The sequence below is a fragment of the Humulus lupulus genome, chromosome 2 (genome assembly GCF_963169125.1).
Source record: "Humulus lupulus chromosome 2, drHumLupu1.1, whole genome shotgun sequence".
Classification (NCBI taxonomy): Eukaryota; Viridiplantae; Streptophyta; class Magnoliopsida; order Rosales; family Cannabaceae; genus Humulus; species Humulus lupulus.
Genome location: NC_084794.1, coordinates 251,638,166 through 251,655,091, shown reverse-complemented (window position 1 = coordinate 251,655,091; position 16,926 = coordinate 251,638,166). Strand labels below are relative to the sequence as shown.

General features: G+C 44.7%; 1 protein-coding gene across 1 annotated transcript; it reads right to left on the bottom strand.

The window, feature by feature from the left end:
* Window positions 1–1,356: 1,356 nt before the first annotated feature.
* On the bottom strand, window positions 1,357–4,541 carry LOC133819194 (uncharacterized). Its single transcript, XM_062252378.1, has 7 exons — window positions 4,216–4,541; window positions 3,839–3,956; window positions 3,410–3,498; window positions 3,242–3,288; window positions 3,050–3,138; window positions 2,362–2,495; window positions 1,357–2,273 (listed from the first exon to the last, which is right to left on the bottom strand). Exons 1-7 carry the CDS (start codon window positions 4,309–4,311, stop codon window positions 1,548–1,550), a joined length of 1,299 nt encoding a protein of 432 aa, XP_062108362.1. The 5' UTR covers window positions 4,312–4,541; the 3' UTR covers window positions 1,357–1,547.
* Window positions 4,542–16,926: the final 12,385 nt, after the last annotated feature.

Sequence of the window (16,926 nt, the reverse complement as noted above, 5' to 3'; positions counted from 1 at the left end):
CCTCTGTTTTATGGATATAACAGCTTTTTTTTTTTTTAAAGTCTTTTTACTTAGCCAAAACAGTGACCAAGAGACAAAATCCTTCCCTGACTGTCCCCTTTGGCTAGGGATTTTTCTACACACAACTCATTAGACAAAAGACATTGACTCCAAAAACAAACAAAAGCTCATAAATAAAGTTCCATATAATTCAGAAACATGACACATGTTTTGGCTTGGCTATAACTACTACCATGCATATTATTTATTTGAAAACAAATGAAAGCGACATAAAACTCAAAAACCAACAAAGAAAAAAACTCCAAAACCTAAATAGAGGCACTGGCAGCATATAGTTTTAGTCCTAGTGGTAGTGGTAGTGTACCACATAAGCACAAACAGAACTGATTTAGTTCGCAGAAACCCACTTTGGAGCTACAATACAAAGCTTAAATTAAAACAAGAGTTTGGTTTTGGCGATGATAACTTGAATATGAGTTCCAACTGTACAATGACTCAAGTCTCCAAGTTCAATTCTAACATCACTCTCAATGAGAATAGAACCTAGATACATAAACGACAATTGGGTATACGACAAAAAGAAAGAAAGAAAGAAAGAAAGAAAGAAGCATTTCCTGGACTAGAGTATACTTCATATACCCAAATTCTTATACGTACATTATACATACGTATTATTATAATTATAATTATTATTGTATTTTACTTTTGGTCATTTCACTTCTCCAAGCCCCACAACTCGAACGAAATACTTAAATGAAAATTATATGCCAAAATATATATTCATGCATATGTATGTCGATATTATTGTTTGTTGTACATTTTGACTTCTCAAACAACAAAACCCGACACAAATTCCTACCGACTCTCTGCCATTGTTGAAACCAAAAACCATATATATTAAAAATTAAAAAAAAAAAAAATTAAAGTAAAACAGCTCGTATTCAAGAGCAACGTTACCAAAAAAACTCAAGTATTTCAAACTGCGTCATCTTAATATATAACCTTTAAAAAGTCCAACCAAGTACGTCCAAAAGATTCGAACACTCTTAGTCACTTAATAATAAATAGATAATACAAAGTATATATTATAATGTTTGAATTGAATCATTCATTTCTCATATGAATTTCCAATGCAATAATAATGTTCACCGTCTCGACCACGCTGTCCAATTCCCATGCTTTGCCTTTCAAAGCCCCAAAACGTAGACTATTTCTTCAATATATTTAGCCACACAGCTCAAAATCAGACATGGTGCACACCATTTCACACCTTGCCAACCACGGCGTCTCACTCTTTTTTTTTTTTGACACAAATTAAGAAAAACTAAAATTAAATGTTTTGGTCAACACAAGTAATCAAATTTAATGCACAATGTAACTTGAACTGAGCAAAATAATTAAACAATTATTAGCACTTAGCAGTAATGTCATGTCAAGAACTTTAATATTACTAATATATGTACTATTTTGATTTTTTTTTCCTCAATTCTCACTCACTCACTCACTCTCGCTTTCTTTTCTTTTCAATTGTATAAGAACGCATTACATCAGAACCGTTGAGATACGGACACGTGTCGTCTTCTTAGATGAGGTGATACGATGGAGATGAGTCCACCAAGTGGGGGCCTCATCTTTGACCTATACACCATCTCATCGTACGGCCTCCTGTAAAATTTCAAAAAAGGCACGAACGACTCCCGAGACCTTTCCGTCTTGCTGACGTGGCACTCCTTTCTAAAGAACAATGCCGGAGATTGTAGAAACGACGGCCGTGGGGTCCTCGCGTTCGGCGTCCGAGTGGGGTCTATGGCGCCGATGCACGAGCTCCTCCGTGGAAGCGGCGTGGAAGGGAAGAGGCTCTTCCGATTGGGCCTGGCGGAGCCGCCGCCGTACTCGTAGATGCTCCCGAGTGGAGTTCTGGCCGCGGGGGAAGCGAAGGAGAAGGATCGAGCGTTGAGTGGTGAGATGAGAGCTGGGCCTAGTGGAGTTGGGCCGTGGGTTGGGCCCACTTTAGAGATCGACGTGTCAGTCAGGCTGAGGTACCAGGGCTTGAGCGAGTCGAAGTGGTGGGAGACGGTGAATGCGAATCGGGATGAAGCACACGATCCGACTTTGGATGTCGTTTTGATCGAAGACGACGATGATGACGTGTCGAATCGGAGGGACGAGGCTCGCGGGTAGGCAGTGAAGTCGTTGAAATCCAACGACTCCTCGAAGTCCAACGAGGATACCACCGTCGACACCGTTGATAACTCCACGAACGGTTTAACACCCTTTAAAAAAATAAAAATAAAAAATTAATTACAGCTGGATGTAAATTAATATTATTTTGGGGTAAAAAAGAAAAATAAAATAAAATACCTTCCAAAGATAGGAGAAGAGAGAAGGAGGGTCGATGACAAAACACTTGTAAAGGCGTCCAGGGTAGTACTCAGCCACAATTTTCAGTGCTGCTAGTAACAAGTTCATAAAAGCCGATGCTGACCTGAAAAAGCCTGCAATTTTATACACGCCAAATATTCAATTATGAGCTAATTAATACTTGATAATCTCATTCAGATTATTAATTTCTGCAAATCTTCTTTTCATGAAATTTTTTCAATTAAAGAATAGTATTCCCATATTTATCAATTTTAAGATTATTAATTAGTGTCTTCAATAAGAAAGAAGAAAAGAAAAAAAAAAGTAAGGTAGAGACTTAAAGTGTAAGAGTTGACCAATCATGAAAAGAGGACTATAAATTTACTCCATTTCCCGATATACCCCTACATTCCCGGGCCATTATGAGGGTTTTGGATCGTGACACTACAGGGGCACTCCGGACATTGTCTGAGAATATCTTAGACACGCTCTGCCGGAACTCCGACATTAGCTGAGGTTGCTTTGGTTCTCATTAATTAACTTACAACAAGACCTCGCCATAGCGTGCGTGCGGTGTTTCAGTCCAGGACTTTGTAATTACCAAACTACCCCTTATTTTTCAAAAATGATCCTTGCGTTACTATAAATAGACATGGGTAGAATTGTGATTTTGCAGTGTCTAACTTACTTGCATCGAAAAGGAGAACAAATTGTTCCACGTTCTTTGGCATGGTCCCAATGGCTACTTCCAGTGTGAAAACCAGTAAACGAATAAACCTTTAAAAATTAAAAATAAATAAAAGTTAGCATAAAAAAAAACATTCCTACTCAAAACAAATATTTACATTTTTTTTAAATAAATAATTTTCGGTTTGCTTACAGTTTCTGGGAGTGAAACTTCTGGTAGTCTTGCTTGATCCGGAAAATCTGCGACGATGACAAAAACATTTTTCTTCAGTTATATATTATAAAATCTGAGAATATTTTAAAGATAAATATATATTTTTTAAAATTATCAGATTAGAGGGTATGGTTTGTAATTATTTACCAAAACAGGCCTAGATTCTTCATCATGACCAGCAACATAAGCAACTCCTTCGGCAAGCTCAGCTGAGAACTCATCTGCTATTAAGTTCTCTGTAGTTTTCAAATAAAAATAAATAAATAAACGTTGGATAAGTTTGAAAAACCCGGACACAGATTTACTTTTTCTCTCTTTTTAAAAAAAAAATAAAAAGAAACAAATATATGGAAGAAGTAGTGACTTTAATCATTAGTGGAAATTTCACTTTAACGGCTTATTGAAGAAGAAGAAAAATGAAAAGCAAGATTCTTCACAAGCCAAACAAAAAGAAAATACAATATGCAGCCATGTATGGATCATAGTGATACGCATAAGCTTTTGTCAAATATAACCCAATTGTTTTTTTCGAAAGAAAGAGTTATATGAAGGAGTTTATATAGGTAGATTAAGTACCAGTGCCTATACTATCTCTCCAAGAAAGACAAGTCCTTAGTTGCTTGACAGCCTTCTTAACATTTTCTCCTTTGGATTTCAGAAACCTCTCAACACATGCATCATTACAAAACTTCTCCTGTAAATAGTAACACTATAGATGATCAGTACTCTCAAAAGCTCAGAACACTATTATCTGTATATAGAGCATATAATATTATAGGTAGCTAGATATATAAAACAGATTAAACCAAACCCATTTGAAAGAATAATTTGAAGATTTCTACGACTTCAGAGAGAAAAGAAATTATTGTTTGAGTAGAATACAATGATGGGTGAAGGGAGAAACAGTAGTTTATAGCTGGTAGCTACAATAATAAAACTAAAGGCACAGTTACCTGCTTCACTGTTAGAGGTGCTTGTTTCTTGAGAAGCTCGAGAACAGCTTCCACTCTAGTAGTGTTGACGTTCTCTTTTTGGTCTTTCTTCCCCATTTCGAGAGAGAGTTTTTATGATAAAAACAAACAAACTAGGCTTTAACAAGTTATTATAACTCTAGCTCTCTAGATGAGTAAGCGAAAAACCCAAAACCCCACTAATATACCAGACTTCAGGTTCACGCAATTTCCATCAAACAAGAGAAAGAACAATCTTAGAGAGAGAGAGAGAGAGAGAGAGAGAGACGGTGTGTGAGAAATGAGAGGGAAAATAAATTAAAAAGAGTGGAATAATGAAATAATCGGTAACGTTGAATAAAAGAGAGAGCAAGTTAAAGCACCTATATATAGCAAAACGACGGCTAATAACGCCGTTACGATGCTTCACACTTACACATGCTAAAGAAATAATAATAAAAAAGTTTAAAAAATATTACTTAAAAAATGGGATTTAATTTAAACACAACGTCAACTACTTACTTTTGGTCAATGCCTACTCTAAATCGTATGTATGGCATGGCATCATTGCAAATGATGGGTTTTCCGATAGTGATTCGTAACGGAAAACGTCGGCTGGCCCAGGCCCAGGCCAGTAGTAAAAAAAAAGTAACTAGCACCCACTTGCATTAATTTCTTTTTTTTTTTTTTTTTTTCTTATTTAAGCCCCTATTACAGCTAAACTGTGTCGTTTTGGCCAAACAGTAGTACTATTAATAGAGAGAGGGCTATTAAGTATGGTAGTGGGAAATGGAAATTGCAGTGAAATGTGTAATAAGTTAAAAAAGGCTGCGGTGGCATAGGGGTGTAAATGAAAAGGAAAGTACAATTTGTTTTGGTAAAATTAATGAGAGACGATATAGGATCACTATAATGATGATATACCTTTGTAGAGGAGACCAAAGGGTCATTATGATAATCAATATTATGGGTTCTCAAAATCTGACCCCATGGGCCAATATACATATGACCATGAACAACACAACTATATTATTTGCCATTTTAAAAGTTTCAACTCATGAACAATGGATAATAATAATACGTAGAATCAAATGGCACAGTATTTTGCTTTATCTTCGGTTTCTACAGTAGTTATTTTCATCACTAGCTAGCTGCTTGTTCCCTTTCATAGTAAATTGTCAGCTTTTATTTATTTTATTTTTTTCAATGTGAATTTTACTATGTGACAACATTAGTGCAATCGAACAGGACACTCATTTGATTCGTTTAGTTTTAGTCCGTGTAACACACCCATACATTTCTTTTTTGAGCTCATACCTAAAACTCACCACCTTTTTATTGTTTTAACCAATAGAAGCTCAAGTGACAAATTGTACACACATGATACTATTATACTACGTACCGAACACCAAAAAATAAGGAGACTAGTCTTCGGCAACCATTACCTTTTTATCTAACTTGCTATCCTTTTTAATTTGAAACAGTATTATTATTTACATGAATAAGATTTTGTCTCTTTAAGAAATTCATTTCATTCATCTCATGGACAGATGAATGGTAGGATCTCAATCCAATTATTAATTATTAGAAACCTAAGTACATTCAATCTTAATCTAAATATATAAAACAAAATTAACACATACGTCCATTATTATTTTTTTAAATCCATTATATATATGATGAGTGATGAATTCTAATAGACGTAGTTTGATATCATTTTCAATAATTTCTTCAAATTCTGAATATTACCCTAAAGAATTTTATTCCTAATATTGAGTGATACAAGATTGATAATTAATATGGTAGATGACAAGACAAGATTGACCTAACATATTTTTTCTAATATAAATGTTCACGTTCTCACTAGTTTGTCAACCGTCGGTGTAATTTTTTTTTACTGAAAATAGTGAGGTACGTAGTAAGTAGTCGTTCGTAATAATGTTATACAAATTTGTGTGTATGAAACAATGCAAAACAAGAATTAATTATTAAAGTTGAATTTAATGTATAGTGATGAGAATTGAGAGACACAGAACACATTGCATATTTAACAAATACACATAGTCCCATAAAGTCAAAACCTTGATATTTGTCGCATACATATAATACTATTTAACCTAAGTACTATTATTAAGTCTAATTCCGTTGTTGTTACGGCGGGGACCTATTTCTATTCTATACACACACTTGGCATAAACCCACAATGTCCAGGACATTCTCTTCTCTCTACGTGTAAATTAAACAATAATCTTTTAATCTAATTATTATGAATCCAAACACACCACTTTTCCCTAACCCTACTAAAATAGTACTATCTGTATTTTTATTTAGCTATCAACATTTTCTCTTTTGGGTTTTATTTGTTTGAGTAAAAATGTAATCGATTGTCCAATTTGAAAACCCCAAAGCCCAAAAAAAAAAAACCTTATATATAAATAAAAAAGAATGATCACAAGAACAAAATTTTGGCTTTTTGTAGTGGAGGGGAGCAAATGAAGTGAATAAAAAAATGACGGGTTGTGTGTCACAAGTAAAAGCAAATACTCGTCGCTTAATATCAAAGACAAATATAGTACTGATCAAATGGTTGGCGGTGGAGGGTCTTGGGGTTGGGATTTTGGAGGTATATTATGCAAATTAAGGTTAGACAAAACGCCAAAGCGGAGTTTAGGCTGCTAATTTGGGGTTTCCCAAGCTTTGTTGTAAGCTTTATCGTGATAATTAAATTAATATATTATTATTATTGTTGCTATTAATTAAAACCAAAGCTGGTATGGTATTCTCTTTAACATTTGTTTTGTTTGTCTTTATTCAAATAAGTAAGAGATTCCTCTTCTCTTTTATAACTTCTCTCCTTCCCTTTAATCTTATATTATTATATTATATTATGCAAAGTTTTTGATACACGTATATACTATATGGTATGATTAAAGTATATACTGGATATACGTACATTAGTCAGATGTGGCATTGTTAGGCTGTGACTTTGTAGATAAAGAAAAATGTACAATAATAATATGATATGATAAGATATCTCACAAATATATGTTTTCAAATAAAACAAATAAAGAAATTGTATGTGTATATATGATGGTGTTGGTCCAAAGACCTCCCACGTGGCCCAAGTGTGGCTAAAGTTGAATCCTTTGGATATTCCACCAACCCTTGTAGAAAAAAAAAACTTTTTCTTTCTTCTCAGATTTCAAATTTTGAAATACAAAGTCTCCCTCCCCTATAGCCATATAGTAGTAACCCTTCTTACTTATATATATATATACATATATGATATAGATATCGATAAAAATGATCATAATCTTTCATTTTCATTGGATGACTTTTTTTTCCAAGCCAATATGATAGTCAGTCACCCACTTCACACCCCACGTAGAAACAAGCTACCACCCTTAACCATAACATTTTATAATGGCTTAATCATTACCTGTTTTTTGCCCTTTTAAATTCAAAACACAAAAATTGCTTTTCCTCTCTGGCTTCTTCTTAATAGTATACTACCTTACCTTACTCTTATCTCTCTGTAGATTAGGGTAAAAAGTAATTAATTAAATGACCATTTAAGGTGAAAAGGGTAAAGTGTCTTCCACATAAAGAAATATATATAGTAAGTTTTCCAAATTGATGGGGGCCTCTCTATACTCTATATATGTCGTTTTTACTACTTTTTTTTTTCTTTTTCTTTGGAACTAGTTAAAGAATTTGTCTGTGGAAACTTTGTCCACAGTATATATGAAATAACTAGAAGAAAATTAAGGGAACTCTTGCAAGAAAATTATTTTATTATTTCAAGTGGATATAATTAATATAAGTCCGCATTAAAAAAAAACTATAAGTATTTTGATAATTATACCTAAGTAATAATATGTTTTTTAGTGACAAGAAATAATCATTTTTGAACTATATACGAGCATATTTGAAATTAGTCCAGTCAAGATCGATCGACAAGCGTGATTTATACAGATTTCAAAAGTTCAATTATACAGAACATTTGTCAATGAGGTCGTAGAAATTAATCTAATGTCTTTAATCCAAGACTAAGATTTGTTTGATTAATGTTTCGCTCTTGTCTTTGATCTTTTCCAACTTTATTTATTTGTGTTCTTGTTAACTAATTGCTATCATTGCTATATATCTTCATTTGAATTCTTCGGATAATACAAAACAAAACTTAATTAAGTACGTACATAGATAGCAGTTGTAGTAATTTTTTTTACTAGTAAGAAAATTAATTTTGATCATTATAATAAAATTAAATGTTGGTATTTATTATTTATCACTTTATAAATTAAGTTTATACTTTTTTAGATTTTGTGTTTTGTCTTATAACTTGTTATCCCCATTTCCTGGAAAGGCTTTGGGCCTTCGCTCTGGCCCACGGTCAGAGAGCCGACTCGGCATTTGGGCCTGGCCCAGGGTCCCTTGGTTTGACTATCACCCAAGGGGACTGGTACGGACAGGGACTCTAGACTGGGCCCGCTTGGAGGGGTCCGGGACGTCCCTCCGGATTCATCTTCATCCTGACGGTCCCGGCGATGTCCATAGCGCCCGGACCGTCGCGGCCTACACATTCCTGTCCCGGAGCCTGGTATGGTCCGTGCCCGAGGTAAATGGAGCGGGCCAAAGGTAAACAGACCTAGGTCACCTCCTCCCCAATTGAAGGGCCAGGCGTCCAGGATCCTGAAACCGCCTCATTTCGCGTGGGCATTGTCCCCCACTTTTCGCCTGCAGAAAAGGTCGCCTCAGGATTGCCCACTGGTGTGTCAGAACTGCTCAGCCAAGTACTCTGACCGGTTTTTGTCTCCTGAATCAGCCTCGTGACTCGAAGTGGTCTGAGCCAAAGCGCCGTTTTGTCGGGCGAAGGCTTGTGTCTCAGGTCAACCAATTGGGCCTTAGCTGGTCTGAATTTTGTGTATTGTATACCTCTTTGTATTGGGCCTCCACTAGAAAGGCCCCTTGTACCCATTTCTTTGATGGGCCCGGGTCGGATCCGGCCCAGACCCGAGGTTCCCCTCAGCTTATAAATATAAGCTGCAGAACAACGTGCGAAAGAGAGAAAAGGGGGGGGGGGGGGGGGGAGAGAAGGCAGAAACTCTGTTTAGATATAATTAGAAAACTCCATTGTAAAAGCTTCTTCTAGCTCTAATATATGGACTCGTGGACTAAGGCTAGTTAACGCCCCAACCACGTAAAAACCTCGTGTCGATCTTCCATTTTCATTATTATTACTAGTAAATATCATTCATTAATATAGTTGCCGAAAATCTCGGTTAACAGTTTGGTGCTTTCATTGAGAGCTGAAGGAAGCTAGCGCCAACGTCAGGCCTTTTACTACGATGGTGAACACGCGTCACACCACCTTCGACCCTACCAACCCAGAGCAAGGTAACGGAGACCCGCTGCCTTCTCAGCACATTCCTCAAGACCTGCCTGAAGACGTGCCTCCTCAGACGTCTCACCAAGATGAGTCGCAAGACTACGAGGGTGAGGCAGAGTACGAAGTAGAAAACGAAGAAGAGTACTACGAGAAGGAGAACGAGGGAGAGTATCACGACGAAGCCGCGGACCCCGGGGTCCCTCACGACGATCAGCAAGACTCGGAGGTGACTAGACTGAGGCAGCAGATCCTGGATCAGGAAGCCAGGATGGCTGAGCAGGCGGAGGCGCACCGCCGGGTGCAAGAGTCTCTGCGATCCCTGCAAGCACTGATGGCCGAGCAGGGCCCGACAGCCAACCCCACAGCTGGCCCGCAACCAGAGACGCAACAACCCGCTCCCCAAGCGCAAGCCGGGGGCCCCAGGGGTGCCATCCCGATCCGTCCCTTAGAGCCTATTCCCGACACAGCTACGAAAGTCCCGGACAAGGAGCGACGGACGACCCGGAAAAAGATCACCCCCGTCAATAAAGTCGTGGCACGTTCACAGCCGTTACCTAGGAGAGAGAAGGTGCGCCCTGTCCCAGGACAAGGCCACCCCATCAATCCGCAGGGAGAGAGGCCGCGGAACAATCAGCCCCGACACGCCCCAGGGGCGAACGGGCGGGAAAGATCTTTGCACCCAAGTGCCTCGGTCAACAAGAACCTCCGGGACAAGTCTCGCCACGAGGATCGTCACGCTCTCAGTTCAAGGGACGACACTTCCCGGGTAGATCTACGTGACGGACTGAATGCCCGGAAAGAGCGGGCCCGCAAGGAAAAAATCCTTCCTCGAGACGGCGACCTCAGGAACGACATTAATGACAGGAGGAACGAGAGAATCCCCCTGGATGATAGCACAGCCAAACAGCTCATGGAGCAAATGGCCGCATTAAAAAAGGTCACTGACCGCTTGGTCCGCAAGCAGGAAGGCGCGGACACTGACTCCGACGAAGAGGATAAAGAGCCATGCGCGAGGCACATCCTGGACGCCGTACTGCCCAAGGGGTTCAAGATGCCAAGCCTCACCGCCTACACTGGAAGCACGGATCCTAGGGATCATTTGTCCCGGTACAACCGACTCATGACCGTGGCCCACGTCAGCGACGACGGCAAATGCCTCTGCTTCTCCATCACGTTGGGCGGTCCCGCCGAAGAGTGGTGGAAAAGGCTTAAACCGGGGTCCATCCAAACATGGTCCGGGCTACAGTCGGCGTTCCGGAAGCAATTCGTGGCCGCCATGAGGATGGACATGCAAATCAGCGCCCTCGCCAACATTAAGCAACTACCCGCGGAGACGTTGAGAGCCTATATCCAGCGCTTCACTGAAGAAGCCTCCAAGACCAAGGTCGATGACGGACAGTGCCTGGTGGCACTGCAGTCTGGGATCTGGGCCGGGTCCCCACTCTGGGACGACATGCAGCGCAGTAAAGCCACTACTCTGGAAGAATTCATCAGGAGAGCCCAAGGATTCATCAACTGGGAGGAGGCTCAGATCCAGGCCTTCGGATGGCCGCCGGCTCCTCACCCCATCCCTCAGACGATTCCGAGTGGTGCGGGGCAGTTCCCTGCGCAGTCCTACGCAATGCCCCCTATAGTCCCGGGGACGGCTGTTGCGCCCGGTGCCAGTTACACGCCCACGGTATACGGCCCTGCTGCTTCGGGATATGCCCCGGCCCAATCAGCGCATTTATCTGGTTATGGCGTCGCGCCGGCAGGGCACAGTATGGCCCCCATCGTAGCCCAGCAATCGCAGACCGGAGTAACCGAGGTAAGCGTGAATCCCTCCCGGGGGAAGCGGTCCAGCAAAGGCCAGAACCGGACAGAGCCGGCCAAAAAAGGGAAGAAGGGATACGAGCCCCAATATTCAGAATACACCAACTTGGTGGACACCCGGGAAAACATCTACCTGGCTACGGAAAGAGCATTCCACTACCGGAAGCCTAGCCCCATGTTTAAGGAGGGAAGGAATCCCAGAGATACCAGCAAACGATGCCCCTATCACAAAGATGTGGGTCACATGACCGACGAGTGTCGACAGCTCAAAGATGAGATTGAGAGCCTCATCAAGCTGGGGCACCTCCATCAGTGGGTAAGGGTGCCCGTGGGCGTCCCGGGCGTGTCAGCAATCCCCGAACATTCCACGGCTCCGGTGATGACTCGTGCATACCTGCCCCAGGGAGGGTATGCACCAGGACCCTCAGCACAGGCCCCTCAGGGGACCATCGCCGCGCAGGCCCCCGGCCCTGGAATGCCCTATCCTACCGGAGCAGCGCCCCCTCGAGTGGACGGGCACGTGGCGACCCTATCGGGCGGACCCCACCTAGGAGGACCTTCGAAGAATGACCAAAAGCGCTATCTGAGCGAGCTGGACCACGACCAAGAAGTTTGCGCCCTTGTCCAGGTCCAGGCTCAGCGCCCTAAACTGATGAACCTCCCCATCACGTTCACGGAGGACGACGCCCGCAACGTCCATTTTCCGCACCACGACCCGCTGGTCGTAGATGCCCAAATTGCCAACAAGCTGGTATCCCGCGTATTGGTGGACGACGGAAGCTCCGTCAACTTGCTGTTCAAACCTGCCTTTGCCACCATTGGCCTGACGGAGGCTGATTTGGCGTCCTGCCCGACCCAAATCTACGGCTTTAACAGAGACGCGCTTCTCCCCATGGGAAAGGTCCAGCTGCCGGTGACGCTGGGGGATGAGTTGCAGCACTCGTTCAAGTTCTGCACCTTTGTTGTGGTGGTTGCCCAACCGCTAACAACGTCATCTTTGGCCGACCCGCCTTGGTCGAGTTCGGGGCCATCACCTCCATCCACCATCTATGTATGAAGTTCCCGTGCAGCAATGGAGGAATAGGGACTGTCCGCGGAGACCAAAAAAGCACTCGTAAGTGTTACCATGTCTCTGCCCGTCCCATATATATGGTCCGGGAAGAGCCCGTCGAGCCGGCCCTCCACCCAGTTGAGCAAGTAGTCCAGGATGAGGACGATCTGGACCCGCGAATAGGGGACGAGCATGTCCTGGAGCCAATGGACGAAATAGAAGAGGTATGCATCAGCAAAACCGACCCGACCAGGGTCCTCCAAGTGGGAAAGAGCCTACCGGCGGACATTCGGGCCGCCATTATCGCCCGAGTCCGAGAAAACCAGGATCTTCTGGCGTGGTCCCACTCCGATATGACCGGGATCGACCGCAATATCATCTGCCACGCGTTAAGTATTGACCCAAATGCGACCCCGGTCCGCCAGAAACGCAGACCTTTGGGGACGGAAAGGGCCGAGGCCCTCAAGCTGGAGGTGGAGAAGTTGTCTTCCATCAATTTCATCCGCGAAGCGGTATACCCCGTGTGGCTGGCCAATCCGGTCTTGGTGCCAAAACCTAACGGGACCTGGAGAACTTGCATCGACTTCACGGACCTCAACAAAGCGTGCCCGAAGGACTGTTTCCCGCTCCCCCGAATAGATCAAATGGTGGACGCTACGTCCGGTTACGAGATCTTAAGTTTCATGGACGCCTACTCGGGCTACAACCAGATCTCCATGCACGTGGCAGATCAAGAGAACACCAGTTTCCAAACCGACAAGGGCATCTATTGCTACATAGTCATGCCTTTCGGACTCAAAAATGCTGGAGCAACTTACCAGAGGCTCGTCAATCGGATGTTTCGGGCCCAGCTAGGGCGAAACATGGAAGTGTACATCGACGATATGCTGGTCAAGTCCAAGACTTCGGGGGACCATTCGGAGGATTTGGCGGAGGCTTTCGCGGTTATTCGGAAGTACGGAATGAAACTGAACCCTAAGAAGTGCACTTTCGGCGTAGCTTCCGGGAAGTTCCTGGGCTTCATAGTGAGCTTCCGAGGGATCGAAGCCAACCCAGAGAAGATCAAGGCACTGATCGACATGGCCTTTCCCCGGAAGCACAAGGACGTTCAAAGCCTGACGAGGCGAGTGGCTGCCCTGAGCCGTTTCGTTTCCAAGGCCACGGACAAGTTCGTCCCTTTTTTCAACGTCCTTCGGGGAAGCCAGCGGTTCGAATGGTCACCCGAGTGCGAAGAAGCCTTCCAGAAGCTGAAAGAACACTTGGCCAAGGCCCCCATCCTGGTGAAACCAGTCGAGGGAGAGCCTTTGTACCTATACCTGGCCGTGACCGAGCATGCCATCAGCGCCGCGTTGGTACGAGAAGAGGAAAGGACACAACTCCCGGTATACTACGTGAGCAAGCGGCTACTAAACGCCGAATCTAGGTACCCGCTGATCGAAAAGCTGAATTTCTGCCTATTGATGGCATCCTGGAAGCTCCGACCCTACTTCCAGGCTCACGCCATAAATGTCTTAACCAACCATCCCCTGCGGCAGGTGTTGCAGAAACCTGAGTCGTCGGGGAGACTCCTGAAATAGGCAATGGAGCTGAGCCAATTTGATATATCCTACGTGCCCCGGGTGTCCATTAAGGGACAGGCCCTGGCCGATTTCATCGTCGAATGTTCCGGGATCCCCCCAGAAGAGAGTATCCCCGCATCTTCCTCGACGCCCGTTTGGAAAATCTTCATGGACGGAGCCTCGAACGAGAACGGGGCCGGCGCAGGGATCATCTTGGTGTCACCACAGGGGCACCAGCTACAAAATGCCCTCTGTTTCCAGTTCAAAGCCTCGAACAACGAGGCAGAGCATGAAGCTGTCCTAGCCGGCCTGCGTCTGGCCTGGGAAGTAGGGGCAACGAACCTCGAAATTTACAGTGATTCTCAGCTGGTAGTCAGACATATTTTGGGGGAATATCAAACCAAGGGAGAACGGATGGCGGTATATGTGACCCAAATGAGGGAGATGCTCCAAACGTTCGCGGCGCATTCCATCCACCAGATTCCTCGGGAGAAGAACGTGTTCGCAGATACATTAGCGAAGCTGGAAACCGACGCAGAGGCCGAACTGGACGGACTGGTTCCCGTCAACCGTCTCCCCGTCCCAAGCATCAGGGCTCCCACCGTCAATACGGTCGACCACTCCACTTCCTAGATGGGGTCGCTGATCCGATACCTGTCCACCGGGAAAGTTCCGAGCAATCGAGCCACGGCCAGGAAACTACTCTACCAGGCACACCGGTACGTCATGATGGACGGGAAACTCTATCGCCGGGGAATGTCTATGCCTTACCTCAGGTGCGTGTCCAGGACCGAACTGGGAGCCATTATGCATGAGGTCCACGAAGGCTTTTGCGGAGATCACACGGCCGGGCCCAGTCTTTCCAAGAAGATTCTGCGCCAAGGATACTTCTGGCCCACCATGAAGAAAGACTGCATAGACTACGTCCGTAAGTGCGAGCAGTGCCAAAGGTACGCGAAGATCCCTCGGGCCCCCCCAACAGAGATAACCTTGATGAACAGCCCCTGGCCCTTCGCAGTGTGGGGAATCGATCTTGTGGGATCTCTCCCGACCGGGAAGGGAGGGGTAAAATATGCCATTGTGGCGGTAGACTATTTCACGAAATGGGTCAAGGTGGAGCCCATGAACACGATCACGTCCAAAAAGGCCCTAGATTTCGTCGTCAACAACATAGTGTGTCGATATGGCCTCCCCTACAAAATCGTGTCCGACAACGGGAAGCAGTTTGACAGCTTCCACTTCACGGATTTTTGCGAAAGACACGGTATAGTGAAGAGTTTCTCGGCAGTCGCCAGACCGCAAGCGAACGGGCAGGGCGAAGCCGTGAACAAAATCCTAAAAGGGATGCTAAAGAAAAAGCTCTAGGCCTGTAAAAGCAAATGGCCCGAGGAACTCCCACGCGTATTGTGGGCCTACCGGACGACCGAAAGGACGTCAACCAGGCACACCCCCTACTCAATGGTTTATGGATGCGAAGCCGTCATCCCAATTGAAACGATCGTCCCGTCCATCGACGCGACACATATGATCCTGCCCAGAACCACGCCTTGCTCCAGGAATCGCTGGATCTTATCGAGGAGATCCGGGAGGAATCGCAAGTGCAGTTGAAGATGTACCAGGGCAAGATCGCGCGGCATTTCAACTTCAAAGTCAAGAACCGCAAGTTCGAAACCGGCGATCTAGTCCTGCGGAGGGTCTTCCCTGCCACTCAGGATCCGGGAGTAGGGGTTCTGGGTCCTAATTCGGAAGGGCCGTATGAGATCCAGCACGAGGTCTGCCCCGGAATGTACCGCTTGAAGCGGCTCGATGGTTCCGAGGTTCCGCGAGCCTGGAATGTGGAGCATGTCCGCAAATACTACCAGTAGTCCTAGGACTTGTCCCAATTTAGTATTTATGTTGTAAGAAATGTACGCCTCAGGGATAATTCCCTTTTTAACAATGAAAACGACGTGTGTAAAACGTCGTAAAGGGCTATCGTCACCAAGAAAATGTACGCCTCAGGGCGAATTCCTTTCGAATTTCTTTCCCAAGTGACCCCAGACCCGTCTCCGCTCACTTGCGGGGGATATCATCCCAGGCACTTTCGAAAAAGAGGACTGAGCCCAAGGCCGGTCCCACCCCGGATGAACGATGTCCGGGGGTATATAATAAAAGAGGACCGAGCCCGAGGCTCGTCCCGCCCCGGACGAAATGATGTCCGGGGGTATATTAAAAAAGGGACCAAGCTCAAGGCTCGTCCCGCCCCGGACGAAACGACGTCCGGGGATATTAAAAAAGAGGACCGAGCCCAAGGCCGGTCCCACCCCGGACGAACGATGTCCGGGGGTATATAATAAAAGGGACCAAGCCCAAGGCTCGTCTCGCCCCGAACGAAATGATGTCCGGGGGTATATTAAAAAAGGGACCAAGCCCAAGGCTCGTCCCGCCCCGGACGAAACGACGTCCCGGGATATTAAAAAAGAGGACCGAGCCCAAGGCCGGTCCCACCCCGGACGAACGATGTCCGGGGGTATATAATAAAAGGGACCAAGCCCAAGGTTCGTCCCGCCCCGGACGAAATGATGTCCGGGGGTATATTAAAAAAGGGACCAAGCCCAAGGCTCATCCCGCCCCGGACGAAACGACGTCCGGGGACATTATAAAAGAGGATCGAGCCCAAGGCCGGTCCCACCCCGGACGAACGACGTCCGGGGATATTAAAAAAGAGGACCGAGCCCAAGGCCGGTCCCACCTCGGACGAACGATGTTCGGGGGTATATAATAAAAGGGACCAAGCCCAAGGCTCGTCCCGCCCCGGACGAAATGATGTCCGAGGGTATATTAAAAAAGGGACCAAGCCCAAGGCTCGTCCCGCCCCGGACGAAATGACGTCCGGGGATATTAAAAAAGAGGACCGAGCCCAA

Bases quoted from the DNA above. Each gene is read 5' to 3' on its own strand.
- LOC133819194 (XM_062252378.1), bottom strand. From the start codon at position 4,311: ATGGGGAAGAAAGACCAAAAAGAGAACGTCAACACTACTAGAGTGGAA. The intron at 3,499-3,838 runs GTACTTAATCTA...TGAAAACTACAG, and splicing joins GAGAGATAGTATAGGCACTG to AGAACTTAATAGCAGATGAG. The intron at 3,289-3,409 runs GTAAATAATTAC...TCATCGTCGCAG, and splicing joins AAGAATCTAGGCCTGTTTTG to ATTTTCCGGATCAAGCAAGA.